At 41.5% G+C, this 22453-nt stretch overlaps 2 protein-coding genes and 1 long non-coding RNA gene across 5 annotated transcripts; all 3 read right to left on the bottom strand.

Annotated features, from left to right (window-relative positions):
* Positions 1-177: 177 nt before the first annotated feature.
* sh3yl1 (SH3 and SYLF domain containing 1) lies at positions 178-7543 on the bottom strand. The gene is made up of 12 exons (XM_023329780.1): positions 7348-7543; positions 4898-5005; positions 4715-4828; positions 4402-4466; positions 4217-4329; positions 2627-2755; positions 2418-2562; positions 2260-2335; positions 2125-2178; positions 1413-1445; positions 1059-1088; positions 178-891 (listed from the first exon to the last, which is right to left on the bottom strand). Coding segments are annotated over exons 1-12 (1083 nt in total). The 5' UTR covers positions 7349-7543; the 3' UTR covers positions 178-676.
* A 438-nt stretch (positions 7544-7981) lies between these two features.
* LOC111607652 lies at positions 7982-11779 on the bottom strand. The gene is made up of 3 exons (XR_002752400.1): positions 11677-11779; positions 9727-10008; positions 7982-8335 (listed from the first exon to the last, which is right to left on the bottom strand). It is a non-coding gene; the product is annotated as an uncharacterized LOC111607652 (long non-coding RNA).
* Positions 11780-12504: 725 nt separating this feature from the next.
* Positions 12505-20750, bottom strand: alkal2 (ALK and LTK ligand 2). 3 transcript variants are annotated; one of them, XM_023329794.1, is made up of 6 exons: positions 20664-20750; positions 20281-20529; positions 18659-18712; positions 17732-17812; positions 13815-13894; positions 12505-13042 (listed from the first exon to the last, which is right to left on the bottom strand). In XM_023329794.1, the coding sequence occupies exons 2-5, from the start codon at positions 20519-20521 to the stop codon at positions 13830-13832; spliced, it is 441 nt and encodes a 146-aa protein (XP_023185562.1). In that variant the 5' UTR covers positions 20522-20529; positions 20664-20750; the 3' UTR covers positions 12505-13042; positions 13815-13829. The 3 variants fall into 3 exon arrangements, with proteins under 3 accessions (XP_023185562.1, XP_023185563.1, XP_023185564.1); XM_023329795.1 differs by having other exon boundaries at positions 12505-13012; XM_023329796.1 differs by having other exon boundaries at positions 18659-18709.
* Between the last annotated feature and the right edge of the window lie 1703 nt (positions 20751-22453).

Below are 22453 nucleotides of genomic sequence, written 5' to 3'. Positions count from 1 at the left end.
ATTACTGATGTTTCCCTGCTGGTTGAACGTGGTTTTGCAGTTAATGTAAAAGTATATTACTAGATTATTTCATTCTGCATCAAGATAAGCAGTAAATTGGTTTTGCTAGTTTCTGTTTGATTCAAGTTTTTGAAGCATTTATAAAAAAACAAGACGAACAGAATCAGTAAAAATTAATATGTTTAAAAAATATTTATTCAAAACTCTCAATGAAACCGACACCATCATAAGGTTTGAGTTTATATAAAAACATTGTAGCAGTCCTCATAACTGCTGTAACAGACAGAACTCTAAACCAAACCCTTATTTTGAAGGGGAAAACAGGAAATACTTGCCCTTGTTATAAAAAAATAATCATGAAATTAATGAAAGTTACCTAACAAAGAAAACTATGAACTTCTCTTAGATTTTGATATTAGAAGTAAAACCAGCAGCTTGTGTTAAATTGAAACCATTCCAGGTGAAACATTAAAGAAAATCCCCACAGCTCCACTAATTATATTAACTTTTGTATTTTATGTGTCAAATCCCTAAAATACTGAATCCCTTTTATTCAAGTGAAGATAAAAGCTTCATTCATGTGGCTATTAATTAAAAAATCCTTCATCCTAAAAGTTAATCAGAGCCTGCAGCTTTTGTCCCGTCATTTCATGAATCCTACCACCAGGGGGCGACGTCAGTACGACACGAAATTGGCAGGAAAAATCCCGACGCGGCCATCGTCCAGCTGTCCTTCCCACCAGTCGTACTGGGAATCCGTCTTGGTGATGACGGTGATCCGGTCGCCGGGGACGAAGCTCAGGTCGCCGGGCTGCTGCCCTGTAAACGGGTGGGTCGCCGTGACGACCAGAGAGCCAGTAGCTCCGCCCCCTGACGCTGACGAGCCTTCATCTATAAAACATTTAAAAATATTAACTTCCTTCAGCTAAATTTGGTCATTTGTTTTCCTAAAACACATTGAATTATATTTTTAAAAATCATTTTGAAATATGAATAAAAAAAGTCATAATTTGGAAAAGTTTTAAATATTTTAAAAATGTGTGTATTATTATTCTTACCATAACCCGGCGGTTCGGGGTCAAACTGATCTGCAAAAGTAAAAACATCAAGAAACAAATCAGTTTTACATTTACAATGATAAAATTATGAGACAAGTATCAATAAAAACGTCAAAAAAAAAAAAAATAGGCAGAAATGTTTAGAATTTGTAACATTTAGATTTTTTTTGTGGAAAAAGAGGAAAATTGTGATTTTATTATTCCTCAAGTACTAAAGATTAACCCAAAGAATAATTCTTCAGTTTCACTGATTAGTGGCACAATATTTTATCCAAAAACATTAAAATGCAAAACTGATGGTGATGCATGAACATAAAAACAGAAAATCCATGCAAAGAGTGAGAGTTTTGGTACCGTAGCGCGGAGGGTCGCGGGACGCGAACTGAGCTGAAACAGAAGATAAACAGGAAGTCAGAACACAACTGAACATTTAACGACAGCTTTACTCTGTTCTCCTTAAATACTTAACATGGGTTCATTTTTAAAACTTATTCACAACAAAGTCAGGAGGCACAAAATTTTAATAGTGTTGAGATAAAGTTCATTTTAATTTACGTTGCTGCTGTATTGGAAATGTTAAAACTTGCATCCCAAAATTGTTTACTTCAAAAGTTACAGTTTTCCTCGTTTAAAGTTTTTCTATAAATTTAAGTGAGAAAAGCAGCTGGTTGGGTTTATCTTAATCTGCTATAAATCTGTTTATGTGCTTATTATTTTGATAACATTTTTGAGACGTGTGACGTTTTATTGGTTAATTAAATGGACACACTTTTAAGAGCGTCAGGACACTGAATGCAGGACTGTGTTGTAAACACTAGAGGGAGCCACAGCCTGAAACGACTCAAACCATTAATAACAAATAACGTCTGATTCTCCTCCACAAAAGTCCAAATCAAACATAAAATGAATCAACGTGCTGAAGATTATTCCCATTGTCTTCAAATCTCATCCCTAGTGACAAAACATTTGTTTATAATCATAAAATCTCATAATTTAGCTGTTTTTCATTTTGTTAATATGCATTAATTATGGTTCTTATCTCCTTAAAGGCGAAGCAACGACTCACTGGACGTGTCCGACTTGTAGACGGAGACGTTGGGATACAGTTTGTCCTTCCTCTCTGCTCAAACACAGAAACACTGAGGTGAAACAGGAAGTAGAGATGCAGTCAGAAACAGGTGGGGCGCGCTGAGGGGCTCACCGCTGTTGGCCGGCTGCCGGTAGCTGCTCTGCGTTTTCTTCTGGGACGGAGCTGGAGGTCTGGATGGAGGAACCGACTGCAGACACAAACGCACAACAGTTCAACCCAAAAGGGACGAGGAGAGACAAACGGACAGGAAGGACCAGCAGGACCAGTACCGTGCCCCGCAGGTTCTTGCTGGTCCAGTCGGCGGTGTAGGCCTCTGTGTACACGTCCAGGATGTGGTAAAGGTCGAAGAACTCCGTCGGAGGCTCAACGTCTCCATTTAGGATACACGAAGCTCGGATGTCTTGACAGTAGAACCTGCAGGTGAAACGTTACGTTATGAAGGAAAAACGCTGGCGCCTCCAGTGGCGGCTCTGCATACTTGCGGTTGGTGTCTTTGCGTTCCATCAGGTAAGATCCCTCCAGAGAAATCCCTGCAAACAGCCCTCTGGATCTGCAGTAGGTGAAGACGGCCGCAGTGCTGCGCAAGGCGATGTCCGCCTCCAGGTTCCTGAAACACAGAACCTCCATTAAAGCCTGAGGGGACGAACCGGACCGGAGAGAGCCGGATCAAAGTGAACCTTTGGTTTAACTCCTGGAGTTAAGATGGTTTGGACATCTGGTAAGCTAGCTTAGAGTTTCTATCGTCCAGAACAACCAAGGTGCCCAACTAGGAGGCAACTGGACTTCTTCTCTTGTTTCTAGAAGATCATTCCCGTCTGATCCAAGGTTTTGGATGAAAAGAAGAAGTCCAGCTGCCATGAGATTCCTGGTAAGGAAACCGTCTGGATGTGTTCCTGAGGAGAAGTTTCTGGAATGTCCCACAGGATGGACAGAAGACATCTCAAGGTCATAGCTTGTTCTCCTCAAGCAACTCAAGACAACAACTGGGCTGTAAATCAACCAAAATACCTTGGAGAGATGGAAGGAAAATGATGAATAGTTTAAACACTTTGGAATCAAAAAGTCAAAACGTCCGCGGATCTGGAAGTTCCTCCCAGTTGCTCTTTGACTAGGCCATCCTAACACAAACATAGTCTGATCTAGACCATTGTAGTTGTTCAGGTGAAGTCTCAGTCTTTGATGCAGTGGTGTCCAGAGTCAGTCCTCAATGTCCTGAATGTTATGAGGTGAATTTTCCCTAATGTCTAGTATTCAGGGTGGTTTTCCACGTGAAACCAGTCCCTCTTTTAGAACCTCCTTTGCCTTTTCAAGCTGAAAACACAACATCAGAAGGCTGTTGGTCACTGATTGGGTAAGTCCATTCCTCCAGGGTTTGGTGTTCTGCAATGTTTAGATGTGTTTCTGCTTCAACACACTCAGACAAACAATTAGACCTTCAGCAGGACTCTGGAGACTGAACAGCAAGGAGGAGATTCAGTCATTTGGTTCAGGTGTTGGACTAGAGATGAATCTACAGGTTGCAGGACGCCGGCCTTTAATGACTGGGGTTGTAGGTATGAAGTCTGTGGCTGCGTAGCTCTTTAGGAATCTGACAACAAGCTGCTCTGGAGCCGCCTGATACGATGACTCCGCCCACCGGAGCAGGCACACAATTGTATCGAAAAACAACCCGAACAGCTTATTTATGCTGTAAATTCTGTTACATTATAATCAGGAACTTTAAAAGCAGTCAATTAAATCAGGTCTAGCTTATTTGTGTCTGCAGCTGGTGAGTCAGACTCCAGGCCACGCCCACTAACGCACGCCAGCCAAAACTTCCAGGTGAAACTTGTCGAGCCGCCCTGAGGCAGGCTGACCTTGTTCAATTTACCCTGCTGTCACAAATCAAAGCTTCTGGAATCAACCACAGCTGCTAATGCTGATTCTGTTTGTTCCAGGTTCAGGCCTGAAAACACAAACTGTCAACAACTGGCAGCTTATTAAAGGGATAGACACAATTTACGATCGACTGTAAATATTAGAACCAATAAACCAGCAGACAGACAGAGTGAGGGAGACAGGATCTCACCTGCCCATGGGTCCCACGGCGACGGTGCAGTTCCCACCCAGCGTCAGGTTGCCGCCCTTTGTGAATGCTTCAATCGCTCTCCGTTGGTTCAGGATAATCACCAGGTCTGACACCTGAACACAATACGCTGCCTTCAGGGACCATTCACCATCAACACACAGAGGGCTGATTCCAGTCTGACTTACCTCCACACCGAGCTCAAAGCCTCCGCCGAGTCCCGCTATGCCAATGGCCGACGGCGCCGACCAGCCTGGACCCAGGAAAGAACCAGTAAGAACCAGCACAACCACTTCAGGCGACGCACATCTTTACAGAGCTACTCATAACAAATATCTGCTTCTGATGCGGAGAAGAACTACTGAATATTAAAACCCATCCAGAACGAGACAAGGGTCAACGAGGGACACTAGGACCGCCACAGAGACTGGACGATGGCGTCAAGAGGACGATACAAGGGGACAAAATGACCTGGACGATTCTAACAGACTGAGGTCTTACGTCTGTCGGCGAGTCTGGCGATGACGACGCCGCTGCCTCCTCTGGCGGTGACCATGAAGCCCGCCTTGATGACCGAGATGATGGCCAATCCTTCGGCCTTGGCTATGATATGAGCTGAAACACAGAAACACACTGATGAGCCTGAACCTGCAGGCGGCGAGGCGCATCAGGGATGTTCTGTACCGGGGATGAGTTTGTCCGGTCCAGTCCTGTTGGAGATCTGAGTGAAATCTCTCAGGATCTTGGCAGCTTTCTTGGCCTCTGACCTCAGGTTGGAAGGGATGGGATTCACTGCAGACAGGAACAACGGAAACGGGACATTTTCACCTCATCCAGTGAACTCTGGAACTAAAATGTGAAGAAATCTGAAAGGTGTGGCTTGCATATGTATTCAGTCAGTTACTGTAGCTGCATTTCCGCTACAAATGTCCATAAAATTTTGCTATTGTGCTAATGTCAAAAAAGAAAAAAAAATCACAATCGCACCATTTCTACTAAATAAGAAATGCTATTAAAAATCATAAGTTAAGTTTGTTCACATGATAAAACATTAAAAATCTTGGCACTAATGAATGTTAGCGTGATATATTCACATATGGGTCGCGGCTCCATGTGAGGAGAAAAACCAACACTGCTCAACTCCCTGAACGCATCACCAGAGTAAGACCAGCCAGCGGCAGCATCATGCTGTGTTAGAGTTGATTAGAAGATGGATGGAGCTGGAAGACCTCAAGTTCTCCTTCCAGCAGGACGACCGCCATGAACACCCAGCCAGAGATACAATGTTAGAATGGCCTAGTCAAAGTCCAGACTTAAAAACAACTAATCTGTGGGAAGATCTGAAACTTGATGTTGCAAGATGTTCTCCAGTCAGTCTGGTAGATGTTCAAATCTACCAGAGCCGCTTCTTTAACCAAAGAATGCACCTGCACACCGCACTTTTCAGATTTTCATTTGTAGAAATGCTTAAATCATCGTCCGTCCTCTTCACAGTTATTCACACCAACTCTTCTCCTTTCACATAAAGTCCCAGTTTGAGCGATGTGAATCCTTCTGCAGCGCAGCAGAACCCAGAGAGCGGCTCGCCGGTCCGATCTGCTGCAGCAGCACATTCCTGACCCGTTGACGCAGCAGGAGGCCCCACTGGAACCCGATGGGTCAAAATGAAAAGAACTGAAATAAAGAGACTTTCCCTGTATTTTCAGTTAAAATGATACCGAGGAGGTTCTTGGTGTTCTGGTCGGCTTCGTTTTGTTTATGTTTCTGGATTGTTTTGGTCGGTAGAATTCAGGGAATCATTATTGGGTTTGTGTTTTCAGTAAACAAGAAGATGATCAGGGCTTTAAGTATTTCATCAGTCTGAGGAGGTTCTGGTGGTCTTCAGTACGGTTCAGTTCGGTTCTGCTTGGTTGAACTCTGGTTCTGATCCAGGTTCAGGTTCTGCTCACACAGAAACATCCTGCGACACTCCGATCCGTCTGCCTATAAGTCCGGTTTGATTCTGGAGGTGTGAATGTGAACTCTGGTTCGACTGCAGGAAGTGGACTACAGAGCAGGGCATTCTGGGTAAATCCAATCAAAACAAACATGCTAGCCTAGCGCTAGCAGGAGAAATAGCTTGTAGTCTTTTACCAACAACAAAATATTTGCTAAAATCTGACGCTACTCCATTTTTGTTTCCATTTGGCATAGACGGAAGTTGTGCTCAGTGTCTTCTTCAGAGGTTTCTGTGGTGTTTCTTGGTGCAGCGCCCCCACAGGCCAGGAGGGGAACACGTTGCTCTAAAGAAAATCGCAGCAGCTGGAACTGGAACAAATGTTGTAGTTTTTATTCACCAATCAAACATAGTTTAAGGGACTATCAGGTGGAAAACATCTTTAGATTCTCTTTGTAGTCGTGTTAAACCCAAACGCTTAAGTTAGCATCATGCTAGTGCAACAAAAGTGACATGCTAGCATGTCTTGTCCTTGTCTCAAGCAGAGACATTTTTCTGTCCCCTGATAAAACAGACAGCGTTTATAACCAGACCGGACCGGACCGGACCGGACCATTGTTCTGTGGATCCTGAACTGAAGCGGGTCGGTTCGATGATTTGCTTCTACAATTGAAAAGCTTAGTGGCCGGTGTGTACCGAACCGCACCGACCCGTAAAACCAGGCTTTAGCTTCTGAGAGAAATGACTCACCTAACTGATCATTTACTGCTCTTTGGTTGTTATGTTTATTTTATTATTTTGGTGACATTTCAAAAACAAAATAAATAAATAGAGCACAAGAATTTTTTTAATAAAAAAAAAAAACAAAGAAAACTGCCTAATTCCTCGTAGCAGATGAAGTATTAAACTGTCAAAAATGTAAATATTAGAAACTAAATCATTAAATTTAGTCAGATTCTGCTGTTGCCAGGCAGAACATAACCAGCCTCGAGTTCAACTTTAAATCTGTTCTTTGGTTTGTCCTGAGTCCGTCTAAAGGGCCACGGACCTGCGGTTGATCATCAGCTGACTGAGCTACCTGACCCACAACACGGAACAACCGGACCGGTCCTGAACTTCCTGTTTCCTCCAGAACCCGGACAAGACCGGAAGCAGGACAAAAACAAACCAGAAGAAGAAACTTTATCCTTTAACTTACTTTTCTTTCTTCCTCTGTGGTTGTTTACCTGCCGACAGGTGAACTGACGGGATGCCTCCTCTTTTCTCTTCCGCCTCACCTGATGGCCGGAAGCTGCGCAATGCTCACGATTACGTCAACGCAGCGGACACACCTGGACAGGTGGAGGCTGTCCTTAAAGAGACAGACACCACGCGTTGTTCAGTCAGCTGTGCGCGTTCCCGTTCTTACGTCTGCGCATCTACGTCGCGCGTTCACGTGACATCAGCACCTGTTTGCCCTGCGTTTTGTCTCTCAGGCTAAGCGAGCCTGACCTTCCATTTGTTTATTTATATTTGGTGGAAATGAAAATATAATCAGAGGTGGAGAAGCCAAATACTTCAGTTAGAGTAAAAATACTTCAACTTGTTTTTACAAGTCTAAAAATGTTATACAAATTACAGAGACTGTTATTTGTATAAAAATAAACACTGATATGAAATCAATTACAGTAAAGTATTTCACTTAAATTTCCCAAAACATTTTCTTAGTACATTATAACACAAATCTAAATATTAACACATTTCCTGAGGAGACAAAAGGAAGAGACGTTTCTTTTATTTTTTATAAAAAAGTAACATCCACTCCTTTTATCTGTCTTTTGTTTTTATCTGGATTCATTTCTAAATTTATTTGGAAATTTTAGCAACAACATTTCTTAAAAATGTATCTAAAATTCCTAAATTTCACCCGAAACCTTTTTTTCTAGCTTTATTTATGATAAAATCAGCATTTCAGCTTTAATCAGGGTGGAAACTAATCTTCTGATCCAAAGTTTTAAAATAACTTATCATATTTGTACAATTCATACATTTTAGGTTTGAACCATGGACTTTTTACTCTGAGTCGATGAATATTTTGGTTGTTAGATGTTCAACATGGATTTAAAATCCTAGATATCTGAGCTGCATTCTCATGTTCCGCCAGCAGATGTCCTCAGTGAGGCGGGGCGCCGCCGTCAGCGATCCGACTGAAGAGAAGAAAAATCAACATGTTTTCATTTTGATTCAGAAACAAATCAAACCTTTTGTTAGTTTGTTCATTTTAAAACCAGCTGATGAAAGAGATTCGTAATATTTCACTAAACATTTTTTCAATCTGAGTATAAATTAAAAGATCTGTGAGTTTTTTCCAAACATCTCCTCATGTTTTTAGGATTTTCCACGGCTCGTCCTCTTTAAATAGCCCGCAGGATAAACAGCAGACTGACTGCAGCCATCAGTTTCCCAGCGTCAGGCCACCCAAACTCCCGGACCCGACCAGAACCAGAACCCCTCTCTAATGGATCTCCTACACTCCGGCTCAGCCTGGAGTCTGTTGTTTAATAACATCCTCTCTAATGTCATTCTTCATCCTCCAGAACCGGGCTGACCCGGTTCCCTAACCAGAACCCAACCAGAACCAGCTTTTCTAAGTAAATAATTCCTGATGGAAAAGTTTGACTTCTACTGGCAGATTATTAATCTTATGGGAAAATTATCTTATTATAAATGATACAATCTGCCAGTGGAACCAGTATGTTTTTATCTGTAATTATTTTCTTAAAACAAGCTTCTAACTGTGCTGAAAAAATACTTTTACATAAGTTTTGTCTTTTTATAAGGAACTATTCGTATTTTTCTGCATTTCTGGTTTTGATTCTCATCATATTTTAGTTTTATTTGGTTATTTTCTGTCTCTAGTTGTTATTCAAACCTCGTGTTGCCCCAGTTTTCTATTTTTGAGCATTTTAAAGCGTTATGACCGTTTTTCCGTGTGATGTTTGTCATTATATGCCTGTTTAACAGCTTTGATCACATTTTCTGTTACTTGATTTAATTGGCATAACTTCAGATTTTCAACTCATTTCAAGGGTGACCTCTGTAACCCATTCTTTGGTTAAATCTCATTTTTGTGTCTGTAACACATATTTAAGGTTGGATTTTCAGATTTAAATCAACTTTTATATCTAATATAGAGTATTTTATCCCCAAAACAAACCAAAAATCATTTTGGTTGTTAGAAAACGGTGAGGAAAACAGCCTGCGGTCGGTGTGTGTGCGAACAAACCGGGGCGCAACAATTAGTGACAGACTGTTAAAGAACAAATCTCACCTGAGCAGAAACCCCACCTGGCCACGCCCACAGCCGCCAATCACGGCCCGCTCCCAGTACTGAGCTGCTGCGGTGTGTGTGTGTGTGTGTGTGTGTGTGTGTGTGTGTGTGTGTGTGTGTTTTCGTGCCTAAATTAATCGCAGGAATGTGTTTATTTAAAGAAGCTGCTGTGAAAGTGAGTTGGTGTGTAAAGACGGCAGCAGCGCTGGCGCAGGTTCAGGAATAATTCATCCAGGTTAGTCATTACCTGCCGCAGCTGTTACTCACCTCGCTGCTCTCACTCTTTTGTTTCTGCTCATGTAACTTGACCCGCTGACCTCCCGGTCCGCCGCTCGCTGTCAGGACGCTGATATTAATATGCAGCAGCATCTTCCTGGTGTTTTCCTCCAGAACCGGGCGGAGCGCCGAACTAAAAATAGCAGGAGATGAAGATCTGCTGCAGCTGGGTCAGCAGGCCACACCGACCAGGTTCTGGTTCTGGTTCTGATCTCCATCCAGAACCAGAAGCAGCATTCAGCTTCCACAAATCTGGAACAAACTTCCAGAAAACTGCAAAAGAGACAAAACACTGAGTTCATTTAAAACATTAAATAATCTTAGAGTTACTTTTGAAACAGGAAACATTGACCAACAAACTGAGTTTACTTTTACTTTAGTAACTTTTTAGACAAAAAGAACTTTTAGGAGTATCTTAACTACGCTGTACTTTTTACTTTTATGTGAATCATTTTATTTTGAAGTATTTTTACTCTTCCTTCAGTAAAACTTCTGGGTTTTCTGCCAACTGAATGAAAATCAAACATGTTTTAACCAAAAATTACAAAGTTTTTTATTGAAATAAAATAATTTGGAAACATTTTCTTTTGTCTGATTTTGATGTTTTTTGTTACTTATATGAATTATTGTCATTTTTATCCTTTAATTACCAAAATTTCCACTTAACTTTATAACTTGGTTTGTCTGATTATGTAATTTTTAAATATTAACTGATTATTTGATCAGTAAGTCAATACTTCAGTAGACTTTGTACCAAGTACTTTTTTATTCTTACTTGAGGATAAATATGTTGAAGTGGAGCTGCTCTAACTTTAGTATAATCTTTTCTACCTCTGATTATTGATTATTTGACAAAACATAAAGTCTGTTACTGATTTTCACAACTGTTCACTAAATGATGTTTGATTTATTTTATGTTTTTATGTTGCAAAAGATAAAGAATAAAGATTTAACAGCAATATTTCAGCTGATTTTGCCTGTCAAATAGAAAAATAAGTGGTTGTTCATTTTTCAGTCATATTTTCTCCAAGTTATTCATAAATTTATAAACATTAGAGTTCTAAATATTTAATTCACAAATGAAATATTTGCTTAGTTTGTAAACAAATATTTCCAAACTAATAAATATCAGTTTTTTTAATTAGTTTTGTTGTGTTGCAAGTTTACAATAAGACACTAAATATTTAGTTTGCAAACTAAACATTTATTTTTCAAAGTAAATAATTAGTTAAGAATATTTAACTTGTTAACTAAATATTTAGGTGTGAATTAAATATTTAGTTTGGAACGCTGACATTTATAAATGTAAGAATAACTTGGTGAAAATATGACTGGAAAATGTTCATCCATGTTTCTACAACAGACTGCAGTCAGGTTGAGCTCTGGACTTTGACTAGACCACCTGATTCTTTCATTCTGCTGTAGAGCTGATGTTCCAACCCATGACTGCAAGATATTTAACTGAGTTAATTTCTGGGTCTGTAATTAATGAATCACATTTTAAATCAGCAAATGAGGAACATTCTCAACCATTCACAGCAGAGCTGCAGCAAACACCACGTCCATGTTTGTTTTTCTGGGAACAAACATCTCCAGTCTTCATAACAACAACAACAACCCCCAGCAGCAGCAGCAGCAGCAGCAGCAGCAGCAGCAGCAGCAGCAGCAGCAGCAGGAGCAGCAGCAGCAGCAGCAGCAGCAGCAGCAGCAGCAGCAGCAGCACACCTGGTTCAGACCAAACGACTGGAGGACGTCACGGTGACGGCAGCAGCTGGTGGCGTGCAGAGGAGGTCAAAACTGTCATCACTGATAGCTGCTGGCAAGAGCGGAAGGAGAGCTACTGCAACCACACACACACACACACACACACCTAATTACTTAATTACTGTAAAATGACGGAGCAGTCGCTGCAGAAACACAGACAGTCACACTGATCATTACCTTGTCAAAGGAGCCATTATCAGTCCAGGTGTGATCTGTTACCTAACAGCTTCCAAAACATGCAGATGCCGACATGTTCAGAGGATGGAGGTCGAGACTTTCCCAATGCTGGCATGTGAGGAGGGTAAAGGTTCATCCTGAGAGGAAATATTCACTTTACCCTGAAACTGTCCAGGAGCCAAAGTCAACAAACATGTAATGTGGTTCACCCTGTCAGAGACCAACAGCGGCAGCGGCGCGGCGCGGCGTGGCGCGGCGCCGCGGAACGCAGAGCGCCAAAACACCTGAGCAGTTCAAAACGCTTAGAGTCAAAATTAAGAGAAAATACCATTTAAACTGGGATAAAACCATCAAACATCTGCTGGGAGAAAATAAAACAAAAACAACCCAAAGCTGCAGCTACTTCAATCAAATACAGAGGAAAAGGTGACAAAAGGTCATAAGGTCACAACATGCTAACGTTATCTGATGTAAAACAGACATGAAGACCAAAAATCAACAATTAGACCAACAATAAATGACCACAAACTAAAGACATAAAGATCAGTCAGGATAGTCAACATGCCTAAATAATTAAATTGTCAACTCAACTAAACTGGAAGAATAAGATGCCAGAAGCCAGATTATGATTCAGCTGCCTCTCCCAATACGTCTGACTTAATTAGAGTGGAAGGAATGTGTTTGACGCAAAGCAGGGAGATCCTCCACAACCTGACGCCAGCAGCAGGACGAGGAATCGTTCAGAGGAATCCTGATGCGTTCGATGTTCTGTAGGTCAGCGAACGCATCAGGTCAGATTCTCATCGGTTAAAGATTCTCAGCTCAGCAAACGTATCAAATGTGTCTTTATTCCTCTTTCAGTATGTACATATTGCACAGAGGGATTCAGTTTGAACAATATAAATATATTGGAATAGCTTTACTTTAATGAACTGATGACCTTTGAACCCTGAAGGTTCATTGGTCATCAGTGGTTCAACTCCGCTCCTGGTCCATCGTCCAAACAAGTCAAACTCTGATAAAAATGTCCCAGGTTTGTTTCCAGTGCAGACAGTCCATCAGAAACCAGTAAAGCCACTGGTTCCAGTTGCTCTGGAGATCAACTGGAATCAACATTTCAGCTGTTTAAGGCGCGAGGTGGAAGATTCAGAGAGTCTGTGTGTCCGAGAGAGAGAAGAGAACTGAACGAGTTCATCTGAACGGTGGAGACTGTTCTTTGTTGCTGGATTTGAACGGTTTGAACTTTGACATCAAGTTTCTCTTGGCTTCAAGACGTCAACTGCTGGTGATCAGAGGGAACCAACATGGCGTACGGCGACCACTTCCTGTCCACCGGCTGTAGGGGAAACCACTTCCTGTCCACCGGCTGCAGAAGAGACAGAATAAACACTGGAGATGAAGATGTTGGACTAAGTTTTTTAGAGGCAACTATTTAGAAATGTACTTTTCTTCTCTTTCTATCTACACTGAGGAGAATCAGTGGCTGTAAATTTCCTGCTTTACAAACATGATGATGAATGAAGGATGAAGTTGTGACTTTTCTGTTTTTCTCACTGCTGAGATTTTTCCACTGGCTGGTTTTACGTTTATTCTTTCCAGAAAGAACAAAATAAAGTGAATTTATTTCTCTTCTCATTGATGCTGGATATGAATCCTCTGTTTTGTGATTTGATCAAATTCTGTATTTGTTTTAGTGATTCTTTAAATCAAACCTTTTGGTTTGGTCAACAAACAGAAATAAGCTGGTTATAAAGTCATTTTGTGGCTGATTTCCAGCCTTTATTCTCTCATGCGCTTGTTGCACGCTTCACAAAGTCTCCATTGTGCAGAAGATGTTCTTCTTCTGTGGTCTTGTGGTCTGGCTGGATGGCAGCTCGCCTGCAGCGCTGCAGACATGTCAGATAAAGATGCTAATCCTGTGTTTGAGTCGATGTTTGCTTGGACAGAAACCAAACTTTATGCGTGAACTAAAAGCTTTTAGGAAAACACAAAAGTGTTCTTAGCCTAAATCTCCTGACATTACTGCTCAGGATTAACTGAATTCCTTATTTATCCGTCGGACTGATGCAGCACCTGAGATAATCTGCAGCATGGTTGGAGTCAGGAGGATTGTGGGTGCATGTTGGCGCTCAGCTTACCGTCTCGCGGTCTGTTTATCTCTCGGCACAGCGAGGGCTCTTGGCCAGTTGAGTCAGCAGACGAGCACATCTTTTATAAACTGCAGCAGAAGGAAACAACAAACGTGTTTATGAGGCTGAAGAGGATCTGCTAAAAGGAGACACGACCTGCAGCATCACAAGGTTTACCTAGCCTGGCCTGGCCTGGGGGCGCGGTGCGGCGCGGAGCGGTGCGGCCGGCCGCCTGCAGCCACCGGGCCTGACTGCAGCAGGACAGGAATAACTCACCGAGTCGCCACAAAGCTGCAGCGCCTCCAACAATACTTTACATCTCTGTACATGCAGGGCATCCATTTGCTTTAACTTTAACCATCCCATAATAGTTCAGAAAAGGCAACAACTCAATTAATCTCATGATAAATGAAAACAAGCTCAATAACTTCCAGTTGCAGGATTTATTATTTTTCTTTTTCTATCAAAAACTGGATGATAACAAAACTGAAGATTTGGTCTCAACAAGCTGTTTATTATTTTTTAAGAATAATTTTGTTTACAGATACTTTATAATTCATTTTATTCATTCTTCCTGTTGTTTTGTGTATTTATTGTGGATATTTAAAATGTCTTCCAGTTACACTGTTAAATCTTCATAAGAATTTAAAGTTGTTTTATTGCATTTTTACACCTTACTGTTATATTTTACTGCAAAAACACAAAATCTTACCAAATATTTCTGGTCTGGTTTCTAATACAAATATCTTAGTTTACTTGAAATAAGACTAAACTAACTTACAAAGAACTTTTCAGGAAGAAACAAGAGTTTGTTTTAAATCAATAATATCTTTATATTGATGAATAATTTCTAGTTCCATTGGAAGATTATTGGAAAAATGTCTTATTATAAGTGAAATAATCTCATATTTCTTGCTGAAAAGTTACTTGACACTTTGTTTTATCTTATTTCAAGTAAACTAACATGTAAGTGTCAATAAAATAGTTTATTTCTTGAAAAAATGTATGTTTATTTCTAAAAGATAGAATAATGTATTTTAAGTTGTTTGGTTCACGTTTTAAGATTTGTGTTAAATGATTGTATTTTATTTCATGTCAAATTATTTTTTGTCAAAAGTTATCGCGAGATTTGTGTACATGTGTGAGGCTGCGAGACTTAAATAACCATAGAAGAAGCAGAAGCCTGGAACAGAGCTACGTGTAGCAGCCTAGTGTCCTGTAGTCATCAAGGTATTTTGTAGTTATGTTTGTAATGTTTTGTGAATTTATTGGTTATGGTGTTTTAATTACTTAATATTTTGGTTTAGAGTGAACAACGACGAATCATTCTGTTAAAGACCTCCGAAGTGGCAGGCGGCCACGAGGTAACTTTTTGTCAAAGCACGCGTCACCTGTCTGTTTGTAAATGTATCTATGTCTAAAGCTTTGTCTTTTATTTCTGTAGTTTTCACGGCATTTAATAAAGAGCCCGTCTTAAGAAAGCCGTGCCAGAGTTGTCACTTTGGAGCTACATAACATATTTGCAATAGAAATTAAATATTTGGTAAGATTTTGTGTTTTTCCAGTGTAACTTGAAAATGGTCTCAAAACAACAAGAATATCGTTTATCATAATAACTTCTGGAACAATTAATCATCCAGTCCAGGAAACGAACAAGGAAATAAAATACAAAAACCGACTGAAAAGAGCTGATTTTGTCCTCAATAAAACTATATAAAATATATTTTGAAATGTTTTCTTTGATCCAGATGCAGAAGGATCGTCGTGCCTGAATCAGATGTGTGTAAATCACGTGGTTCTGTCGGCTCGGCTCTGGTAGCTGTTACCTGCATGCAACATTAAGTTTGATCTGTTGATGCACAAAGACACCAGCAGCTTGTGGTTAAGAAAACTCAACTTAAGTAAACAATTCCCACTAGAGACTCTGACAGGCATCAGCCAATAACCTGCCAGGGTTATGTAAACAACCACTAGACAAGTTTGAACCTTCCCAGCTCCTGTAACTTTCACCTCTAAGAGCAGGAAACTGAGCTGCTCACACCCACACAGGTTCACATTTGTGCAATTATGGGGACAGTGACAAATTTAACACACTCCAGATTCACCGTGACGTTACAGAGGATTCATGTAATTATGAGACAATGTGTGGAAAGTGGACGTTCGTCCCTGCATGTCTTCATGTGATTAGTGAAAGTGGGACATTCTGGTCAGAAGGAGCCATTTTGGTTTGAATTATTGTTGTATTTGCTCCACTGATTGGAAAAGATTTTAAACCCACAAAATTAGAATCTTTTTACTGCAAACTGAACTTCCTTCTTTACCAAAACAAAATGGAGGCATCGGATTTTAGCTGGAATTTGTCTTTGAGCCACTTCTCCATGCTAGCGGCAGGCTAACATGTTTGTTTTGCTGGTTTTTACCCAGAATGCCCTGCGCTGTAGTCCACTTCCTGCTTTTGGAGCGGTCTCTAGTGCACTTGGTGTTCACATATGAACTCAAACTGAACCTGAGATCACTTTAACCGAACCAGATTGAGGTTAAATCCAACTGGAGTCGGATTAAAGCGGACTAAATGATGCAGCTCTAAAAATAATATATAATATATATACAATAATAATAATAATATCTGACGGTCAAGGTCAGATATTATAAAGTTTTTTACTCAGATATTATTAAAAACACTTCCTTGGATAAAGAAATAAAAATCTCATGGTTGAATTTGGATAATAATTTTTGGGATTAACATTCGGAAGCATTTGATTGATTCAGTGAAACAATATGAAGTCAGGATTTTGTGATAAGACATAAAAACAGATTACATATTAGATATTATTTCTCTAATGTAGTTAAAAACAGGCACCAGGTTTTTCATTTCAGCCATTAAATAAACTTTGTTACATTTTGATTGGTTGGTTGGTTTAGGAAGCATTAAACTCACTGTTTCCATTGAATAAACTTCACTAAATTTAAATATTCAAATCTTATTTATTGATGTAAGACAAGAAACTAAAGTTTGAGTAGTAAAAGTTTCCTCTAATTTTGGTTTTTATTAGTTTTACTGTATAACCGATTTAAAACATGACTAAACTGTAAAAAGATCATTTTTTGTGAAACTCCAGCAAACATTAAAGTTTCTACCATCCAGGTTCTTTGGTTTGAGGCATTAAACAGTAAAAACATTCAGACTGAAATCAATCAGCAGCTGTTTGCACTGCAGAGCGTCTTCATGTAGAGCCTGAATGCTAACACTGAGTCCCAGAGGCGCATGGAGGGAACATATTTGTGTCTGAGCGTTCGCTGCCTTTCTCTCCAACACAAACATCAAACTGCATGCATGGTTTAAAATCAGAGGAGTTGCAGCTGTTGCGACACGATGGCGGTGTGACTGTGTGTTAAAACATGCCTTATCTTGCTCTTTATCTGGGAATCCTGCAGCAACACGAATCACTAGCAAATATTTAGCAACCAGCCGAGTTTAGATTAAAACGGAGATTGAATCTTTAGGTCGGGTTACGGATGGTGAGTTCATGGTTCAGGTTCTGTGAAAAGGAAAATCTACTCATTTAGTGCAGCTTCCTTCAGCGCTTTGATAAAAACTGTTAGAGATTCAACCGTCTGACAACTTTACAGCTGGCAGCTCATTTTACAAGTAATAATAATAATAATAATTAGTGTAGCAGCAAAAATGTTATTTGTGTCACTAAAAAGATTTTTAAAGATGGTAAAAATTTGTTTGATTTTGTAAATGTGGGCAGGTGGGAAGGTTGACCTTTCATGACCTCTGGAAACTTTAATTAATATCTTTAAATATTAGAGGCAAAAACAAAACTTTGACACCAGTTGAATAAAGTGGGGTGGAAACTTCATGTTGCTGTGGAAACATGGTTGTTGTTCAGCTGGAGCAGGAAAGCGGCCGTGTTACTTACAGGCGGGGACCGTGCAGTCCCTGGTGTGGTTGTACAGGCGGTGGAACTGTTTCCGGCACTGAGGCTTGAAGTAAAGAGGACCTGAGGGCACAGAGAGGAAACGATCCCATCAGGCAGGCTGCTTCTATAACCTCTGAACTCTGAACTCTGGCAGAGACCGAGACTTTAAACCACAACAAACACAATGAGCAGCTAGCAGGGCTGGGAGCTGCCATACCTGATAAATATAGATAATCGATCTGACAGAATATTCAATATATGGAATATTCACTGAACTCAAATCCAGAACCGCACAGCATTCTGGGAGATGTAGAGAAAAGGCTGTAGCCGCTCAACCTCTCACGATGAGCTGAAGGTGAGCGGGACCAACTAACTCACTGACTGGTTACCTAGCAACAATTAACTCTCACTCTTTGGTTACCTAGCAACAACCTGCTGAGTACCTGACGCAGCAGCAGTTTCAGTTTTCTCCTCTTAACTGATTAAACTAAAAGATAAAACAGAAAATGTCACCACCAGTTTTTGAGTATTTCAGATATTTAAAATAAAAAACTAATCAATAATTATCAATAATGTTTGGGGCGCTGTGTTGGAACAGCCATGGAGAAAAGAGAAGCAGCTCCATCGGCGCCCGAGGCGAAGCGAGGCGGGTGATCAGACGCAGCGCGTGACGGGAGGAAGGGATGTGGGTCCAATACCACCAGGACAAATGCTGCTGATATTTACTAATTAAAATAAATGACTAAGTATTATTAGTCTTATAGCGATAAAAATACTGCAGTAGGTTGAGGCATAAATAACTTGTTTGGTTGAGGCAGCAGAAAGTTTCATCCTCAGGAGGAAAACCTAAACACTTCCTGTGTGAGTTCAGTTTCAGAGTAAAACACATCATTTCTCTGAAACAGTGTTGCTAGGCAACGTTCGTACCTGTCATGTGTGTGATGAACTTGTCCTTGTGCTTCTGATCGCTGAGGCGACCTTCTGAGAAACAAACAGATGAATTTGTTTCAACTTCAATCTGACATTTTAAACACATTAATCCTGAATCTGACAGAGTGACTTCAGTCAGGAGCATTTATGAAGACCCTGCTGGAAACACAAGCAGCTGCTGGTTCTGAAATTCTCCAGAGTTCAGAGTCAATAATTCAAATTATTAGAGATTTACTGAAACAGCATAAAGCCTTCGTTGTGAAACAAAGAGCTTACAGTAGAACGGCTGAACTGTAAAACAAACTGCTGGTTAGAGAAAAATGTGGGAGAAAAGTTAGAGCGACAGGAAGCGTCCTGAAGGGAACCTTGTGATGCGGCGGCTGTTTCCACGAGGCTCCGCTCAGCCCGGCGCCGCGGGTCGGCCCAGTCCACGACCTGCACCGGGTCACGACCCCGAGCAGCTGAACGAGCTGAGCGGCGATCAGCACCCTGGACAGAGGCGGCAGCCGCCACACCCTGAACCGCAGCTGTTCACTGCAGCCGATAATCAATACATGATAATTACTGATTAAACCCGATAAAGAGCTGAAATAAAGTAGATCTTCATCTGTTTGTAGAATATAGATATAGATGTGTTCACACTTTGGAAAAAAACAGAACAAGAATCAAATCTCCCCTCTAAGATGGAAAGAAACGGGTTTGAATGTAGCAGCGCCCCCTGCTGGGGAAAATTATATATAATGAGGAAAAAAATTTGAAAAAATTGTTTTGAGTTGATTGCAAAGTCTGTAATTAATTCAATACAATTATTACATTTTGATCTAAAACTATCTCGACAAATTAGCAATATTTTGATTCCAAAACCATTTTTGATGCTAAATTATTAAATCAATAAACAGACGAGTTCAACAAAAACTATTTATTGTTTTAAATTGTTATTTAGGTTCTTCAATCATCAGAAATGACAAATTTTTAAATGTAGGCGCTGACATATAGCACTAGCATCATGTTTAGCATTGAGATGCTATTTTAGCCTTTAGCCTAGCTGATGAGCTAACTCCTTTTAGCACAACTTGAACACAACAATCTTTTCCAGCATCCAATCAGAATGTTTTGAAGAAAAAATTTCATCCTCAGTGGACAGAAAACTACCTCTTCGTCCGCCATGTTGTTAGCGGATGTAGCTTGTGTGTCACATTTACAAGCGTACCAGAAACATGCAAATACAAAGGTTCCGGCCGGAACAGAGTAATTAATTAATCTAAATTAACAAGTTAGAGTTCTGGACACTCTAAAGTTTTACTGGTCTGGTTTGGACTCACCAATAAAAACTTTCTAGGTTTCTGCTGTCAGAAACTAAAAAACTAAAAAAGGTTTAGTTTGTTTCACTGTCTGCAGTGAAACAAACTAAACCTCAGCATCCCGTCAACAGAGCAGCTCTGCTGAAAAACTCCTTTTGATGGTCAGATGAGACAAAGGCTGACCTGTTTGAAGCAGGGTGGTGGCAGCATTATGCTGCGGGCGAAGTAAAGAGTGAAATGGAGAAGAAACTAAACTTTTTATATCTGCTGTTTAATTATTCTGGTTCTGACCAGAGACCCGGCGCTGTCTGGACTCACCGTGGTTCGACCGGCTCGGCCGTTTCGCACTCGCCGCTTCGTGCCCGCTGAAGCCCACCGGGCCGCTCCGGTACCGGTCGGACAGCTGCGCCGGGCTGTGGAGGCCCCTGCGCGCCTCAGCCCGGGGAGCGGAGCCCCGGTGCCGGGCGGCCGCGTGGCAGCGTCCCGGCGTCTGCAGCAGGATGAAGAGGAGGAGGAGGATGAGGAGCGCGGACCGGACGGAGGTCCGCGGCAGCAGCATCACTGGACCTGCAGGGACGAGACAAAGTTCAGCTTCTGTTAAAAAACAAAGTCGATGTTTGACATTTGGGATGAAACAGTTTCCTGATGAGAGTTGAAGCGGGATGCGGGATTCCCCGCAGCGCCCCGCAGGGCTCGGTTACCTCTCCTCTCCCCGCCGCTGCGCGCTCTGCGCCCGGACTCTCCCTCTCCGTCTCTCTGGACCCGAACTTTCCGTTTCCTGTCGTGTCTGTGTCGTGTTACCCCGGGTTGGTGTGGATCCGCGCTCCGAGTCCCGGTGTCATCTTAGAGCTGCGCGCGGGGCCGCCGGAGCGCGTGGAGCGGGACCTTCATCATCTTCATCAGCAGGAGAGAGAGCCGGTTCTGCAGGCTGCAGCTGGAGCGGGTCCGGTTCGGCTCATGCCTCTGAGCAGCAGCGGGAGAATGGACCCGAACCGACCCGAAGCTCGTGCTGATCAGAATCTGAACCCTCTGTGGAAACGGACCTGCGTCTGCTCTGCTCTGCACGCGCAACTCAACTCCAGCAGATCACGGAAATGAGGAAGAGGAGGAGGAGGCGCGTGCGTGTCGGCATGCGCGCGGCGGATGGCAGCGTGACGCAGCAGCTCTCCTCTCAGCGGAGGACGGTTAAATATTCCACACCCACACTCCTGTAGCTCTGGACTTTGACTAGGCCGTTCTAACTCTAGCTGGGTGTTCAGGCTGGTTCTCCTGCTGGAAGGTGACCCTTGACCCCAGACTGAGGTCTCTGTTGATGGATTTGGCTCCATCTGTCTCCCCACAGCATGATGCTGCCACCTCCTGCTGGAGAATCAGACTTTATAAAGGGAAATTTTATAAGTTTCTGCCAAACAAAAAAGTTTACATGAAGTCAGAATACGATAGTTTGTTTCTTGCTTTTCTTCCTCAATTATTAAATATTTTCTCTTCTATCATATTAAATCACAATAAAATTCAGAAATTTTTAGATTAATCTCAGAAATGTTTTATAAAAAACTTGGAAAAGTTACTTGTCAGTATTTTTCTCTTATTTGAAGTGAACTAAGATATAAACCAACATGTTAGCAGGAAACAGTGATTATCTGAAACACACACCTCCTCCTGCTGCTCCTCCCTTATTTGTTCTCTGCCATCAGCTCAGACTCCGTCAGCTTCAGGAACATGTTTGCAGGTTCTGCAGAGGGAAGGTGATCGGATCCGACCAGCAGGAATGTGAATGAGGATTATTGATGTTCTTTATTCAGCCTGCATCTGTTTATTCATGCCGTTTCTCACAGCCAATCGCTCGGCTGCGTTCAGATCCAGACCTGCTGCTGCGTTCCCTGCATGCCCGTCTTTGGAGCGACTCCAAGAACTCACAGCAGCCTCCCACTGGAACCACTGGAACCCATTAAAGGTCGTTTTAAAACCAGTTGACCTCTCTGCGTCGCCGTATCAGGGGGTCAGACTCCCACACCGAGGAGAAAACACTGCAGACTGATGAGTGTCAGACTCTAGAAAAGGTTGGAAAAAGTTCAAAATCAGCTCAAACTCTTGAATCAAAGAAATTGATTTTACAGAAACGTTTACAGAGAGCATTACTGTAATCATTATGCGACTGTTGCTGCTTTTGATCAGGTTGTTTCCACTGGTCTTCAGTCAGATAGAAGAACCATGAAGCATTTAAAGGCAACTTGCTTCCTGGTCAGATTCAGGATGAAATGTTTGCTGCTGCAGCTTTAAGTGTTGAGAAAAATCCAGAATCCAGCAAGTTTGATTCTCATTTCCCTCCAAGGTTCAGTCTGCGATTTCTCCCATTGAGATGGATTTCTCAGAATGGATTTCTACCAAACCAATCAGCAAACAGAAGGAGAAATTATGAATGATGATCAGTTTCTACAATGTTTTTGGAATATATTCTGCCAGAAGTACATTTTTAAATATCTGAGTTACA

The sequence above is a fragment of the Xiphophorus maculatus genome, chromosome 24 (assembly GCF_002775205.1).
Source record: "Xiphophorus maculatus strain JP 163 A chromosome 24, X_maculatus-5.0-male, whole genome shotgun sequence".
Classification (NCBI taxonomy): domain Eukaryota; kingdom Metazoa; phylum Chordata; class Actinopteri; order Cyprinodontiformes; family Poeciliidae; genus Xiphophorus; species Xiphophorus maculatus.
This window is presented reverse-complemented; position numbering and strand designations above follow the sequence as displayed.

Excerpts from the sequence above, each read along its gene's own strand:
- alkal2 (XM_023329794.1), bottom strand. The coding sequence starts at position 20,521 with ATGCTGCTGCCGCGGACCTCCGTCCGGTCCGCGCTCCTCATCCTCCTC. Across the intron at positions 18,713-20,280 it reads GCCGAGCCGGTCGAACCACG|AAGGTCGCCTCAGCGATCAG; the intron begins GTGAGTCCAGAC and ends TTTGTTTCTCAG. Across the intron at positions 17,813-18,658 it reads GTTCATCACACACATGACAG|GTCCTCTTTACTTCAAGCCT; the intron begins GTACGAACGTTG and ends CTGTGCCCTCAG.
- sh3yl1 (XM_023329780.1), bottom strand. Across the intron at positions 4,829-4,897 it reads ACCGGACAAACTCATCCCCG|CTCATATCATAGCCAAGGCC; the intron begins GTACAGAACATC and ends TCTGTGTTTCAG. Across the intron at positions 892-1,058 it reads CCCCGAACCGCCGGGTTATG|ATGAAGGCTCGTCAGCGTCA; the intron begins GTAAGAATAATA and ends AATGTTTTATAG.